Genomic DNA, 15000 nt, shown 5'->3' on the forward strand with positions numbered 1-15000 from the left:
AATAATAAAAACATCCTTAAAATACCAATATACAAACATAATTGCCTGCATTAACATGTTCTGAATACTCAGCATTCTTTTTTGCTGGAATTTTGTAACACATTAACATTAGCAACCATACATAATACATCATCTAAACAAGGTATTATCTATTCACAATGGCAATTCATTGATTGTCACACCTTTCACATCATTCCTCCTGATTTGGAGAGCATTTGTGCAAATCGGTTTGTGATGAAGAGAGAGGTGTCGATGAACCGTTCCACGCAGTTGGAGATGCAGGTTTCAGTGCGGGAATCGAGTTTGCTGCCTGGGGAGCCCACGCATGTCTCCCAGCAAATGTCATTCATCTTGTGTATCTGTAAAGGTAAAAGGTAGATCAGAGATAATTTGGTTTTGTTACATGTATTTGTACTACATAGGGCCTTCTAAGATATTCCAAGCTTAAATGTTTTGTAATGCACTTTAAGAAAAATGTCTACTTTGTTGAAGGTCCCCTACCATATATAATGTATTTGTAACAGAACAAGGGATGACAGTCCATCTTCTCTTACACAAAAATATTCAGTCTCCTGAGCATACTGGCAGAACATTTGTTTCCCCATGATGTTACAGCCAAATTCGAGAAGCTTGGAAATGAGAAATTCCAAGGCATCACATTACTCGACTGTCAATGTAAATGAAGTGGGAGTATTCAGTGGCATCCAAATTGGATGCTATAGCACTTAGCAGCCTTTGGCAGTACCTAGGAGTACCATGAAACTTAAAAGTGAAGCAAAATGTATGCAACACCATCAAGTCGACAGTAATCACATAAGTGGTTAGAGATTTTATTTAGTTTCAAATTACATGAACTCCATGCACAGTATCTCACCAAAGAAGAAGGAATTCAGTTATTTACTGTTTGCCTTGTCTATTTAATTAACCCACTAACGACGGGTGTCCCACATATGAGACACCCAAAAAAATAAACATTGCCAGGTGTCCTGCCAGTGTGACGCTGTATCGGGACTTCCACTCTGACGCAGCAGCGGGCCGCGGCCAGCGGGAGGACAGACTCCGTGCAGCTCTGCCCGCTGATTTTGTAGCCGCCTAGAAACTTTTATTTTCGGCTTCAAAATATACCAGCATTAATGGGTTAATTTATCAATGTTCATCATGCCTCTCTTCATGTTGGGATGTATTAGAACTTTAACCAGTAACTCCTGGTGACAAGACATACATGCCATTTTTTTAATGGTAATGTCTCTGGGTGGCATGGATGTTACCAATGATCTAAATGGCTTTGCTTGCAGATGACAAGACATCCATACTATGCAAATAGGGGTGCAGAGATTGTACTTCTTTTGCTCACTGTATTTATAGCATTAGCAGATAATGATTCTAACTATAGACATGGTTTAGTTGAAAACTGTGATCACAGAGAACAGTGAAATTCCATGTACTTTCTGGTTGATCCTAGCATGACACCAGAAGACCTTCAGGGCAGTTCAGTACACCAGCTAAAGAGAACATATAGGAACAGAGCACAAGATCTTCTACAGCCATGAGTGAGGAATATGATATCTATTTGTTCAGAGTGTGGAGTGCCTCTTTGTCTTTGTCTGTTTTGTAAATCAGAAAAATAAAAATCATTGAGCTTCAACCAAAATTTCTTTTTGTCCTCCAATACATTACAAAGAGTGTAAACTCAATACAGGGGAGTCTGTATAATAAATATCAGTTTCTTATAATCTTGAAATAGTATATCAAATGGTTAACTCAATGCCTCAATTTAGGGTGTGCTGGGCCTCTGCTTCAGGGAATATGTGTGGCAAACTGAACATGCCTCTGGAGCCTATTTCCAACGTGATATTTCTTTCACCACAGCATGCAAATTATTTATGTGCTAAATATCACCACATTCATACAATATAATAGCAAATCACTTGTATCCAAAACATGATCTCAATGTTTCTGCACATTCTGAGATACAAGACATTCATTTTAGTTACTAGATTAAAGCTGTACAATCCTGATTATGCAAATTATGCTATTTAAATAAATTATGCATGTTCAATCCTGTGTAAATGATTGAATGTGGTTCTGCAGAGGGATAAAAACAGGATTTTCAATCATTTTCACAAATCTCATTCTTATGAAACAAGTGATTCCCATACTTCCAGACATTCACAGTGGCAGAATGCCTTATGACATTGTGAGTAGTTGACACAAGGAGCTGATCACATAAACTAAAGTCATGATTACATAAAGGTTCACAGGAGCAGCAAGAGACCACAATATTTTAGTGCATGACATCTTCTGCGGACAGCATGCAAATTATTTATGTGCTAAATATCACCACATTCATACAATATAATAGCAAATCAAACCATTCCATTTATTCTCCCTCAGGCAGTGCCACAGGGTGTATGACATATGGGCATGAGGGTACCTTAAAATGAACAGAATAAAATGTAATGTAAGCATCATAGTAACTTGATGTAAATGACCCAGTCCCAGGAGCCATGCCCAAGTCAGCCATGACATGAATGATACATTATCTGGAGCTACAACCAAGTCAGCTATGACACAGACCCCATGTCACCCGGAGTTAATATAGGCCTCACAAAGTATTAACAGACCATCAACAGCCCAAAAACATAACACTACAATCCCTCAGAATTATCGCTTCTATATCTTTTCATTTTCAGTTGTTATCCACTAATATGGAAAAACAAACATACAAGCAAGGTAGTAAAATAACAAAAATGCTCCCAATCATTAGTCAATTCTTTGAGCAACCAGAGAAGATACGAAATGTCAAATGATAAGAAAAATATTCAGTACTACTACCACTGTAACTGAAGGGAACATATTACTGTCAACGTCTCATAAGAAGACGCATCGATCAAACAAAGGTATGTTGAAGGACAGGGGCATAAAGATTTGATGGGTGGTGAGCAGCAATAAGGTGATGGATGAGGGTCAGCCAACCTTTCTCTAACATAAGTGCCAGAAATGCAATGAGTTAACTTAGAAGAAGCCACGGTTAGGGTAAGCCAGACCTATTGTGATGCAGAGCTGTTGTGCACTTCCTTATGAACACAAGCATGAGCCAAGATTCTGAGTGTTATATACATGCACAGGGCTTCAATGTATTAATGCACAATCCATTTAAAAAACAAAGCACCTATGATCAAATGTAAGGATGATTAGGCCAAAAGTGTACTTGTTACATATTATTCATCTTAATTTACCATAGGTAATGATGTTTTTTCAGGCCTGACAGAGTAGAGAACACTATAATCTACTTACAAAACTTTAAGAAAAAATACAATCTTAAAACTTAAAATCTAAAGGCTACAAGCAGGTATTACTGAACTCAAAATAAAACCAAAGAATACTAAGGTAATATTCCTCCACTTGACCTCATGGTGATGGGGAGGGCATGTGCGTACATGCCATACCCACTGTGTGTTTAATTTGATAATTGTTTTTACAAATAGATTGCTCCACAAGTACTTGGTCACCAATGAGTCAGTTACAAGAAGTACCTGTCTCACCTGTTTACCCTTTTCCTTGATTTTCAATAATATTTTCTAGTATTTAAAACTGTGGTTAGTAATGTCAGTAACAATATAGTAATTTTAATGTCTATAACAAAACTAACTGTATCAATATTGATAGCACTAGCAAAAAAAATATTTTACTGCTATTTCAAGGAAAGGTGAGGTCTCAAGATCTACTAACTGTCTCCTTTGTGGCTAAGCCCTGGCAGAGCCATCTATGTGCAGAAACATTTAACAAAACAATAATAAAGTGAACACAACATTTTTCATTGGGTTAACATTAAGTCAGAATCCCCTGCTATGCATGGTTTATCAGTTGCATCAGAATTTATCATATCATCTCATATGTCAATCAAAAATTATTATGAATTTATATTTTTAGCTCTTTCTATAAATGCAAAACATGTTTTCTGCCAAAAGACTGTTTGATCTCTACATTCACATATATTTTCTTTTTAATCCTTACCATCTTTAATCATACAATTCAGAGACAAAAATGGTTAATTTCTCACAAAAAAAAATCTCATGAATATATACAAAAGAAGGCAATAAATATAAGTCAAAAGTTATCAACACAAAAACAAGTAATGAAAATATAAATCTTATAACAATAATAATCTCAGGAGATACTAACCATAGTCTGCATTTGAGCCTTCTGTTGTTCCAGCATAAGGAAACTTTGGAGTTCTGCATCTCCAGAACTGCTACCACTGCCAGGACCACTGTCAAGCCCTGAAAGATAAAGCAATCTTAACCCATTCGTCCCGGCTGTCACATATATGAGACACCGGAAAAAATAAACATTGCCGGGCGGCCCGCCAGTGTGATGCGGTATCGGGGCTGCGCTCCGACGCAGCAGAGGCGCGCAGCCGGGCGGGCGGACAGACTCCGGGGAAGCTCCGCCCGCCGATTTTGTAGCCGCCCGGATTTTTTTATTTTGACTACAAAATGTACCCGGCGTGAATGGGTTAACTTTCTACCAAATCACCAGTTTATGAAACTAAAATAAGGATTTTAGTTTTAATTATCAAGCTAAACTGATTTTCCCTTCATGGCATAGACAAACTTCCAGAAAAGAAACAACTTCAAATTTCATGCAAATGTCTACAAATTAATAATGCAAAGGAAATTTAATAAATAAAAGATAATGAACTGTAACTTTCTCTGTCCTTTACTAAAGAGTACAAGTATACAGAACATTAAAAGAAAAGGAAACATCTGAAAAACATTTTAAAAAATTGATACCCAGCTCTCCTTTAACTAATAGACGATAAAACACATTTACAATGTTACTCAACACAACCTGATGCAAAAATACAGTAGTTGCATACTAACTGGTGACTGTATAGATAAATGGATTGTGTAACTAATAAATACTTTTTGTACAATGGCATATATTTCCCATCGTTGTCAATAATGTATTTTAATATATAGGTATTCAGTATTTGAAAAAAATGCTTGGTGTTTATCAAATTTAGTCTTGGTCGACATCTCTAGCAGACAGGAATCACCAATTCCACTATGGAGAGAGGGAGAGGGAGAGGGAGAGGGAGAGGGAGAGGGAGAGGGAGAGGGAGAGGGAGAGGGAGAGGGAAGGGGGAGAGAGGGAGAGGGACAGGGAGAGGGAGAGGGACAGGGAGAGGGAGAGGGAGAGGGAGAGGGAGAGGGAGAGGGAGAGGGAGAGGGAGATGGAGAGGGAGAAGGAAGAGGGAGAGGGAGAGGGAGAGAGAGAGGGAGAGGGAGAGGGAGAGGGAGAGGGAGAGGGAGAGGGAGAGGGAGACAGACAGACAGACAGACAGACAGACAGACAGACAGACAGAGACATCCCCCCCCCCACACACACACACACAAAAAAAAAAAAACACAAACACAAAATACAGACACACACAGACAGACAGACACAGACACAGACAGACAGACAGACAGACACAGACACAGACAGACAGACAGACAGACAGACAGACAGACAGACAGACAGACAGACAGACAGACAGACAGACAGACAGACAGACACACACACACACACACACACACACACACACACACACACACACACACACACACACACACACACACACACACACACACACACACACACACAGAGGCAAGAGTCACCAACACGGTAACAATCACGAACCAAAACAAAACTGAACCTCACCGAGACCCGACGACGCCGACGACCCGAAGGAGGAATCGCCGAAGGACGAAGAACCGGTGTCAAAACTAGACGAAGAAGAGAAATCCGACGTGGAAGAAGAGAACGAATCAAAGCTCGAGCTGGAGGTGTCTGTCTTGGGTTCACTGTCGCCGAAAAACCAACCCATGCTGAAGAATTAAACAACGAAAGGGGTAAACAGTTCAGGGGAGGGAAGGTATTACGTGAGATCGTGTTTACCTCCGCGAGCAGACGATGCGGGTCACGTGACTTCTAGGAAGCATTTGTTCGTGGTTTTATTTTTGATTAAAGTCACTGCTGTATCTCTTTGAGCTATCGTATCTTATGCTGTATTTTTGAAAATCAATATATATTTTTGTTTGTATTTTTTCGATATCATTTGGTTCTGTTACAGATACTATGAACTGAAAGGGTATATCTGTGATAGACTGATTTATTATTAATTGCAATATTTGGATGAGCAAACAAACGTATCAAAAGAACTGTGTGGTAATACAGAAGTAAAATTAAACTTTGCTTATGTATTTTTGCAAGAAAAAAAATCTACCTGTAAACAGTACTGTGGACACATGTGATGGTCTATTATTAACTTGTCTAATATAATAACAATTAACCCTTGACCAAACGAGAATAAAATCCAATTATTTGAAAGTAAACAAAAAAAATGTTCTTTTAACTCGTTGATTTAAATTCCTTCGCCTGCCCCCCCCCCCCCAACCAGTGGCCCCCAATCCCTCAAAAGATCATGCCAAGAAACAGGAAATTCCCATTTGAATAATTTTACCTCTCATCCCCCCAAATCAAATAAACGTTTTTTATAAACCCAACTGAATCGCCTAATTTGACATATCTTTCACGGGCAGTGAAATATATAAATACAATAAAATAAATACAACTATCTTACAAAAAATATATATTTGGGCTATGCGACGGGCCTTACTTCGTGTAAAGAAACAAAATATTATCCTCAGCAAAAGATAATGCAAACTATACTCATTAAGAACTGTTCTTTAATTAGTTAGAAATTTAATAGAATAAAGAAATATTAAAGAGTGGAAACGTTGCGCAACGTGATTTTCATCTGCCTATGACGCCACCTGGACGGCGGTCGAGGGAACTACAAGCGCGAGGTAAACAATTTTGAACCAAATTTGCGATATTTTCAAGCCATGTGTCGCGACTCCTGACGGTGTGTCCTCTACGCACATTCCATGTTTGCCGGAGGAACCAGAGAAGGAGAGAAGGGCGAAATACCTCGGTTTTATAGCGCATTTCCTGTGATTTCCGGCCCGAAATACAGTGTCCCTTCAAACCCACTGTTAGAGGAACTGCTTGTTGATTTTTTCACTGTTGTTTTTTCGCCTTTTCTCCTACCCGGAAAGTGTACGTGAGTGAGTGTTTCTCCCTCTGCGTGTGTTTAAAGGCCCGGTGTGCACCTCTCCTCTAGGCTGTGGAGTGGTGTGGATCCCTTGGGCCTTTTAAACACGCCTTCCCAGACATGTTCCGATCAGCATGTGATTTCTTGGGGGTAGATAACAACAGTGATGGAGACTCTTCTAAGGAGAACTCACCCAGTGCCCTCGTCAATGGGCAGTATTCTTCCTCTTCAACATCCTCTGCAGCTGTGGTTGGTGCTGGGGGATCTCCTTGGGGTCGCACGCTAACCCCCCGTCCAGCCTCCACGCAGGGTTCTGTCCTACCCCAGAGGTTGTCAATGGGCAATGGCGTTGCAGCTTCTCCTGTGTCCTCATCAACCAAGCAGAATGTGCCATGGAATGACTTGAGGTATGTGCTATTTTAAAATCACTTGATTGAGATTCAGTTTATCAGACTTTTTTTTCTAGAAAGTGACTACGAGTATGGCAGAAAAACCTTAATTGGTGTTCTGCACATGTGTGGTGAAATAAACAAGGTGGCGGTGGTCTAGACACGAAAAGATGATACTTTCAATTAGGTTAGGTTAGATTCTTACTTATTACCCGGAAATAACGTTAAAGCGCTTTGCATGTGTGTGATATACCCTGAACTGTGAGAAATTGGATATGGCTGGTGTATGCGTAACACTGACTGTTTTTATATTGTGAGTATGTGTGGAAAGGGTATAGTTTATTTTACATAGCTTTGTGGTATAAGGTAAACTTTGCTTGTAAAGAAAAGAGTAACATGAAATAAGACACTATTCATCTATTTTACCCCCTTTGTTAGTTAATAATAAGAAAGTTGTTCAACATGTAATGGAAAATCCAAATATATCAAAAATTTTATTCTGCAGAGACCCCAATTAGTGACGGTCTTGGTCCTAATATTAGGGATGGGCATGAAAGATATTAGGGAAATTGTGGAGTAAAACATGAATAATATACTGAAAAGGATATGCAATGTAAGAAGTAAACTATAGGACAACGTACCTTACTCCAGCAGGTACAAATTAGTAGCGGCGAGGAGGAAGCGATGTAAGTGTTGATTCGCGTCAGGGATGTTCCTTAAGAATATCGCCTGAGCCAAATACCGAACAAAATGGTACTTCCTCGTGCCGTAGTAAGGTACCTTTGCCTTTGGTTCCTGCCACTTGCGCTCAATGGTGTTGGTGTGCGCTGCAATGATGGGATCGACAAAATTGAGTGAATGATTTACAGTCAGGTGATGAAATCCCTCTTTAGTTAGGCAATTATATGCCTTCCAGCAGTCACTGATTATTGTTGTTCTTGCCTCTACACGGTCCTTGATCATTTGTAAGAGGGTCTCAGCATTCCTTGAGGGCACCAGAATAAAAAAATAAATTATGAGTTTCCCAGCACACCCCGCCGTAAACCCACTAGCCCTCAGTCACTCTGCCAATGTCATACTTTCTTTTGTCAGGCATGGATTAGTCAATTTTGTCAATAGTCCATCCATATAGTACAGATTTTCCTTTGGTTAAGTTTTGGAAAAGCATTATTTGTAATTCTCTACAGTACAGATGCACTTGCCAGAGACCAAGTCCCCAATTCTACTCTGCATCACAAACTTTATTTAACAATCTAAATTCCTTGACTGGGCATACTGTTTGAGGGGAGGTTAATGGGGGTTCTGTTCCCCAACACCCCCCAGCAGACATTGTATTCACCTTGGTATGCATGGCAAGATGAAGCTGAAAGTGGATTTAGGCTGTGCTTTCCATGATCTTTTTCCTTTATTTGTGGCTTTACTATTCACATCTACAGCTCATTTTTGTAATTAATATTAGCCCACTAGCGATGATACATTTTCAAGCCAAAAATAATATTTTCTGGGCAGCTTCAAAATCAGCTTGTGGGCAAGTCCAGGAATTGTAAGCTCTGATCTAGCCTGGTAATGTTTACTTTTCCGGATGTCTCATATGTGTGGCACCCATCGTAAGTGGGTTACTATAGAAATTTGTGTGGCAATGGAATATGATCATATTCTTCCAATCTGTTATGTTAAAATGATATATCTAGATATTTCCTGTAGACCAGAAAAATATGACTAATAAAAGTACATATTTACAAAAGGTATAATATAGACTGGCAATGACATCTATTGGTTTGCCAAACCTTATAGTTTAGATATATTTTCTTGAGATAATACCCAAATTACCTACCTTTTTTTTTTTTTAAGTTATTACAAGAACACGAACATCAGATGTAGTGAAACTTACTGTAATTATTATGTGCAACATGTGAGTAACTAGGGTTGCTGCCAGTGTGCGGCAGATGTAACGGGAACTAAGGTTAAGATGTGAACAGGTTAATGAGAGAGGTTAATGACTTTTTACATCAGCCATATTGACTCCATTTTCAACTAGGTATCTAGTGAAGGAATCAGGAGTGATTGAAGAGGATGAGCAGGGAATGTCATATGATGTTTGATATGATGCAATTTTTAAAAATTTAGTCTGCTTCTTTCTAGCTTCTTTTCCTTGCCCAACAGTCCCTTGGAGTGCTTTATCAGCTGCACATGCACCTATTTTATTTATGTTTTAGTCGCTATAAATGTATTGTCATGCATGAGCACAGTGTATAGTTGTTTTGCTTTAACTTGGATTGCGTCAGCCATTATGCATGAATGAGTACGGGAGATAAATCAACATTTAACATTTCCTGGAAGTGCAATGGCATCAACCTGTTTCGGTGGCTGGAAATTAGATATGTATTGACATACACTGCAGTTCTCAATAGCAGTGCTCTGCCCTCCAACATCCCCTGGAAAACATTGTCTTCTCTTTGTATGCACAGCAAGATAGAGCCGAAACTCGGGAGCACTGCTTCCGCGATCTTCTGCCTTCATTTTTGGCAGTATCATTTGTGTGTGCAGATTATTTCTTCTACCAGTGACTACAACTTTTTGCCCTCTACATGAATATCATATTCAATTTGCTTGAACTTTGTGGATCTTTACTGTAGAGATTAACCGAGAGAACATCAAACTCCTAAATACTGCTTATATCAGTACATGAGCGCCTCAGCCCACTGAGCCATTGAATAAAAAGTATCATGGGAAATGGGTTCCATCCTCTCTTGCTACACACTGGGGGGTCCAAAGTAGGGTATTGTAAGTTTTTATTGTGACAGGATTCTAACTCTTTTAGTGGGAGGAAAGAATGGGTCAGTATGTGACTAAACTAATTTTTCTTACCACTAGAAAATGTTTTTAGAGGTAGTGAAAATATCTGAAACAAGGGACTGTAATTATATTTGGTAAAATTTTTGTATATGAAGCTTAAGACTTTTTTTATTTACTGTTTTCCTTGAACATTGTTCCTATTCCTTCTTCAGTGACAGATACAAAGCATTTCACTCAATTGCCCTACCCTCTTAATCCTCCCCTTTCTACTAATCTTTCCTCTGCTTCACTTTCTTCTCAGGTTTCTCTTTTCATTCTTATACTATCCTTTAATGTTCTCTAATCTTTAACTATAAATCTTTAACTCCTCTTTGCCCTTTTCAACACAATACTTTATCATAGTGCTATATAACCTTTGATGCCTAGCCCATTTATTTGTTTCAAACATTAAACATTGTAAATTTTCTTCAGGGTTAGCCCATCCACAAGAGAATCAATATGATGTCTCAAACTTATTACATAGACTAAGCATATTCTGTCACGGGTAAAATATAGACTCATTACGTATATTTCATTCATATTTGATTGAATATACAGTTTTCTTCTCTTTTGTTTCTTTAAGAAATGTAACTTTTCTTTTCAACAAAAAAATCTTAGCTTGTGGTAGTACATCAGATCCGTATATTTAAAGTCTAAATGTTAGCTATTTGTATTCCAAACTCCATTGCAAACCAGTGCAGCAATGGAGGGGCACTGCATGTCTTGCCTCTCAGGTAAGAAATCTTTCCCCTCTATAACCAAAGCTCAGTTATATCTTTCCAGTCTTATAGGAAGTTATCTAAAACAGGATTTGATTTTAGATAACTAGCTACATTTTTTATCTCTAGAAATAACCAAATTTTACATTATTCCTTACTCACTTATATTTTAATGCAAACCTAGTACTTTATATATTCACTGATACATGACAAGGTAATTCAGAAAATACAAAATACCCATTAATTTTCTGTTGATATGTGTTTAGATCTGCTGTCATTAGTTAACTGCTATTTTATATATGACTGTTCACAACATAATAAGTTACAATATATACATTGGCCTTTCCAAGTGGTAAATGATTAGGGTAAAGAAATGGTCAGTTTATAAATATAGTTTTCAGTTGAAAGGCACATGTGATAGGAGCTATACATAGATCCGTATACTTGTAGGCCTGTTTAGTTTTGTTTTTCGTCAATTTCTTCTTTATTTTTAGCTAGCATAATATTTTCTATATTTCATAGTTACTTATGTCATGTACCAGAAAACACCCATACCCATTAGGTATTGTTAAACAGCTAGGCTGTATTAGATTTGTGTATCACAGTTGAAAATTCTAAAAAATAGTCTCCCTTCAAAGAGAATATGAGTTATTAGACATGTTTTGTCCATTTTAATTTCTTTTTCCTCCCTTTTTCCTACATTGACTCGTATATGATTATGCACATTCTATTGTTTCATTGTAAATTATTTTTTAGATTAATTTATTTTCATACATGCCTTATTCATCTATTGTGAAAAAATCCCATTGTAAATTATTCATAAAGTTGCAAATTTGTTCTTCATGTCCAATGAAGAGAAGGACTGTAAGAAAAGTCACAACGGTAATGTGTAAAAAGTTCGTAAGGGCAAGAAACCTGCTTGAAAAAAGTTATTTTGGAAAGAAATATTTGCATAACTACGTAGGCAAAGTTATATTTTAATGGGAATAGCCTGTTCAATTTTGAAGTTAAATGTATAGCTCACTATGTTGAACACATTGAAAAAGAAGTTAGAGTTTTAATGTGAATGTAAATCCTGTTTAGAAAAAGGGGGCAATTTTATTTTTCTTTGCTATTTTTCCAGATGCATTATGTAAGCAACTTAAGGTAAATTTTTAGGTACTAGTTGTTATATATCATTTACATATTTAACTATTTGGTGGTAGGTTTTCAGAGTAAATTTCTGTGTTGGGTGCATGTGAAGGTAGTTTTCTTTATACAAATGCTTAGGAAAATTGGCAGAAACAGCAGCAGCATCAGACTGTGGATGGGAATAAACCAGAGGGTAGAATGGGTCTCCCCCTTCTTTGTTCTACTACCCATCCTAGAGGTCTGCAATGCTGTGCTACTTATTGATGCTTCTCTTTCTTTCGTTCTCTCGTATTCTGCAATATCTTTGTTTCTTTGCCAAATGCCACTATACGGCTGGTTCAGAGCAAAGGCATCCTTCAAACTGTGTGATCTCCCAAATGCAGTTTTTTTTTTTTATTTTCTTTTGAGAATCATATTTCTCTTCTAACCCATTTCCTAGAATTTGAATAGATGAATGGTTTTTTACCTTTGCAGTTTAGAAATACACTAAGAATATTTATCTAGACTTTTGAAACACACCAGCTCTTTCACCTATTAGCATATGAATATGAATGTATTACATGTATACATTTGTTATGTTGGCCTAATTGTACATTCTATCTTACATTACTTCAAAAGAAAACTTTAAACTCATTAATTGCAGCATTAAAAATTGGCTAGTAGCCAGTTATGCACTTTAAGTGCATTACTGGTGTCTAATAGTGACACCAAACAAAAGCTGTCACTCCAATTGGAGAAAGACACGCTTCGCCCAAAGAGGTGATAGCACAGTGTATGTCCACCACAGCCAACATATATCATGCCATCCATATCTAAAGCTTTAGTTGATGGAAAGCTGTTGGTTAGATTAACTTTGGCTAACTAACAACCTTTTTTCTAAATTTCATGCCAGAATGGCAGACAGAGATACATACCTGCAAAGTTTTTATACGGCATACTCATTGAGTATATAATCATTACACACAGATTGAGAGCCCCTGATCTAGACAAATATAAGGAAGGAGTTTTTGTTTAATTTCCCATGTGTGTCTTGTTTCATATATGTAAGGAGTTAAAAAAAAAATGCATATTAACTTTTGCAAATAGGAGTAGCCTAGATTTGCTAGCTTGATCCCTGGACAGGCATTTTTGTTGGCCATTTCATAGTATAGATAAGTTTTATTTCAGAGGAGGCAGGACAGCACATGACGTGTCACAGCTTACCTTGCTCCATTTCATTGATGTTTTTACGGTAGTCATATATAGTTTTATCATATTGCGAAGATTACATTAGCCATCAGAAGAAAAAGCAGAACCAGTAGTGTGAGGTAGTAAACCAGGTGCTATATTTCATATTTCATATATCATCCAGCCAAACCCTAGATCTTTTCCCCCCCACTCCACAGACAATACTATTACATATTGCAGTTATCTTTTGGTGAATTATTGTCTTTTATTTATTTGTCTAGATATTTAGAAATACTTTTAAATAAACAAAATTGCTTTATACGTTCTGTACACATTCATGATATTCTGCCGTTTTCGTTTGTACACAAGGGTAAACCTTTTCAACTCAACAGTGATGAAGTAAACATTTCTGGTTTGTAAGCTCCTCAAATGCCTGCAATCAAAATGTGCTTTAGTGAAATATGAAAAATAATGCCATTCTTGAAGCTGGAGAGACTGATAGCATCAGGTTTTGCAATTGTTAGGGGTTAAACCATTCAAGAGATTTAAAAAATCATATGAGATCTATAGAAATTTTAGGCATGCCTTCTTAAAATGTTTGTTAGAATGCTACAATTTAGTCTTATTGTATTATTATATTATATGCATTATTATCACTATTTGATATTGATACCCTGTAGAGCTTATACCACCTTAACTTGAAACATAAATTGCTCATTTGTCCTTATATATTCTTTTCCAGTTTTGCTGCAGAAGTTTTAAGTCCAGGTTTTGCAAGCAGAGTAGTTAGGGAAGCACAAGCACATAATGGAAGAAGTCCAGGAGAGAACCGCAGACAATATCCAACAGGTATGTACCTCTTTATGAGATCTTTTATCCCCTGTAGCCAAAATTTATGACATGTATATATTTAAGTTAATTATACTAGTTCAAAATACATTATATTCAGTAGTATATGAAGTAAATATTTATCATGGTATATTTTCATCAGCTCAAGAAAGATATGTTCGAGCAGGTGTGCTGCCAAATGTGCGCCTTGGAGGGCGCACAAAGGCAGTCCTCAGTCCAAGAAGACCACCTACCTCCCCGCTTCTCCCTCTTGGCCGATCCACAGCCACTTTTACATCTTCACTTTCTTCTGATTTCTTGTCTTCAGCAACACCAAGGTTAGATAGCCATCCTAGTATTTGTACTGTGCTCTGTTTGTTGTTTATGTGATGTTGACCCCCCCCCCCCCCTTAAGAATTGTATATCCACATAAAGCCAAGATGATTTTTTGATTATTAAAGTAGTTGAATTATCCTGTTTTAGCTAACTGAGATAGTTAAGTTATCCTTTTTAAAAAAATTGCTATCCTCAGAATGCCCGACATCAGATCTGTAGCTTCAGTTCTTGAGCCACCGAATACACCAAATGAATGTGCCAGAGACCCAACAAGTGTTCAAGCAGTGGTAGCAGCCTTGCAACAGGCCCAGGCTGGGAAAGGTGTCAAGAGAGGAGCTTGCTATATTGTAAGTGAGGTAACCTAACCATCATTAGTAAAAGTTAGGATTGGCTAGTGACAGTAGGAGATGGGAAGGGAAAGCCAGAACATTTACTGTATCTGGTTTGACATTGCAGTGTGAATAGCACTTGTACTTTTGGCCTTTTTTGT

The 15000-nt window shown here is 37.6% G+C and overlaps 2 protein-coding genes across 6 annotated transcripts in view; one reads left to right on the top strand and one right to left on the bottom strand.

Moving 5' to 3' along the window:
* Positions 1-5985, bottom strand: part of Tim8 (translocase of inner membrane 8) — a 6233-nt gene extending 248 nt beyond the window's left edge. Inside the window, exons 1-3 of the mRNA XM_027381079.2 lie at positions 5710-5985; positions 4186-4283; positions 1-359 (exon numbers count right to left, since the gene is read on the bottom strand). The exon at positions 1-359 is cut by the window's left edge and continues 248 nt beyond it. Coding sequence (XP_027236880.1) covers positions 186-359; positions 4186-4283; positions 5710-5875 — 438 coding nt within the window. The 5' untranslated portion in view covers positions 5876-5985 and the 3' untranslated portion in view covers positions 1-185. The remainder of the gene's footprint in view (positions 360-4185; positions 4284-5709) is intronic.
* Positions 5986-6738: 753 nt separating this feature from the next.
* LOC113828139 (ice-structuring glycoprotein) overlaps positions 6739-15000 on the top strand; it is a 33469-nt gene continuing 25207 nt past the window's right edge. For 2 of the 5 annotated variants that reach the window (XM_027381077.2, XM_070134157.1), the window contains exons 1-4: positions 6814-7512; positions 14089-14195; positions 14338-14512; positions 14707-14857. In XM_027381077.2, coding sequence (XP_027236878.2) covers positions 7226-7512; positions 14089-14195; positions 14338-14512; positions 14707-14857 — 720 coding nt within the window. In that variant the 5' untranslated portion in view covers positions 6814-7225. Of the gene's footprint in view, positions 7513-14088; positions 14196-14337; positions 14513-14706; positions 14867-15000 lie in introns of all 5 variants that reach the window. The other 3 variants (XM_070134156.1, XM_027381076.2, XM_027381078.2) reach the window with 3 other exon arrangements.

This window comes from Penaeus vannamei, chromosome 19 (assembly GCF_042767895.1).
Source record: "Penaeus vannamei isolate JL-2024 chromosome 19, ASM4276789v1, whole genome shotgun sequence".
Taxonomy (NCBI): domain Eukaryota; kingdom Metazoa; phylum Arthropoda; class Malacostraca; order Decapoda; family Penaeidae; genus Penaeus; species Penaeus vannamei.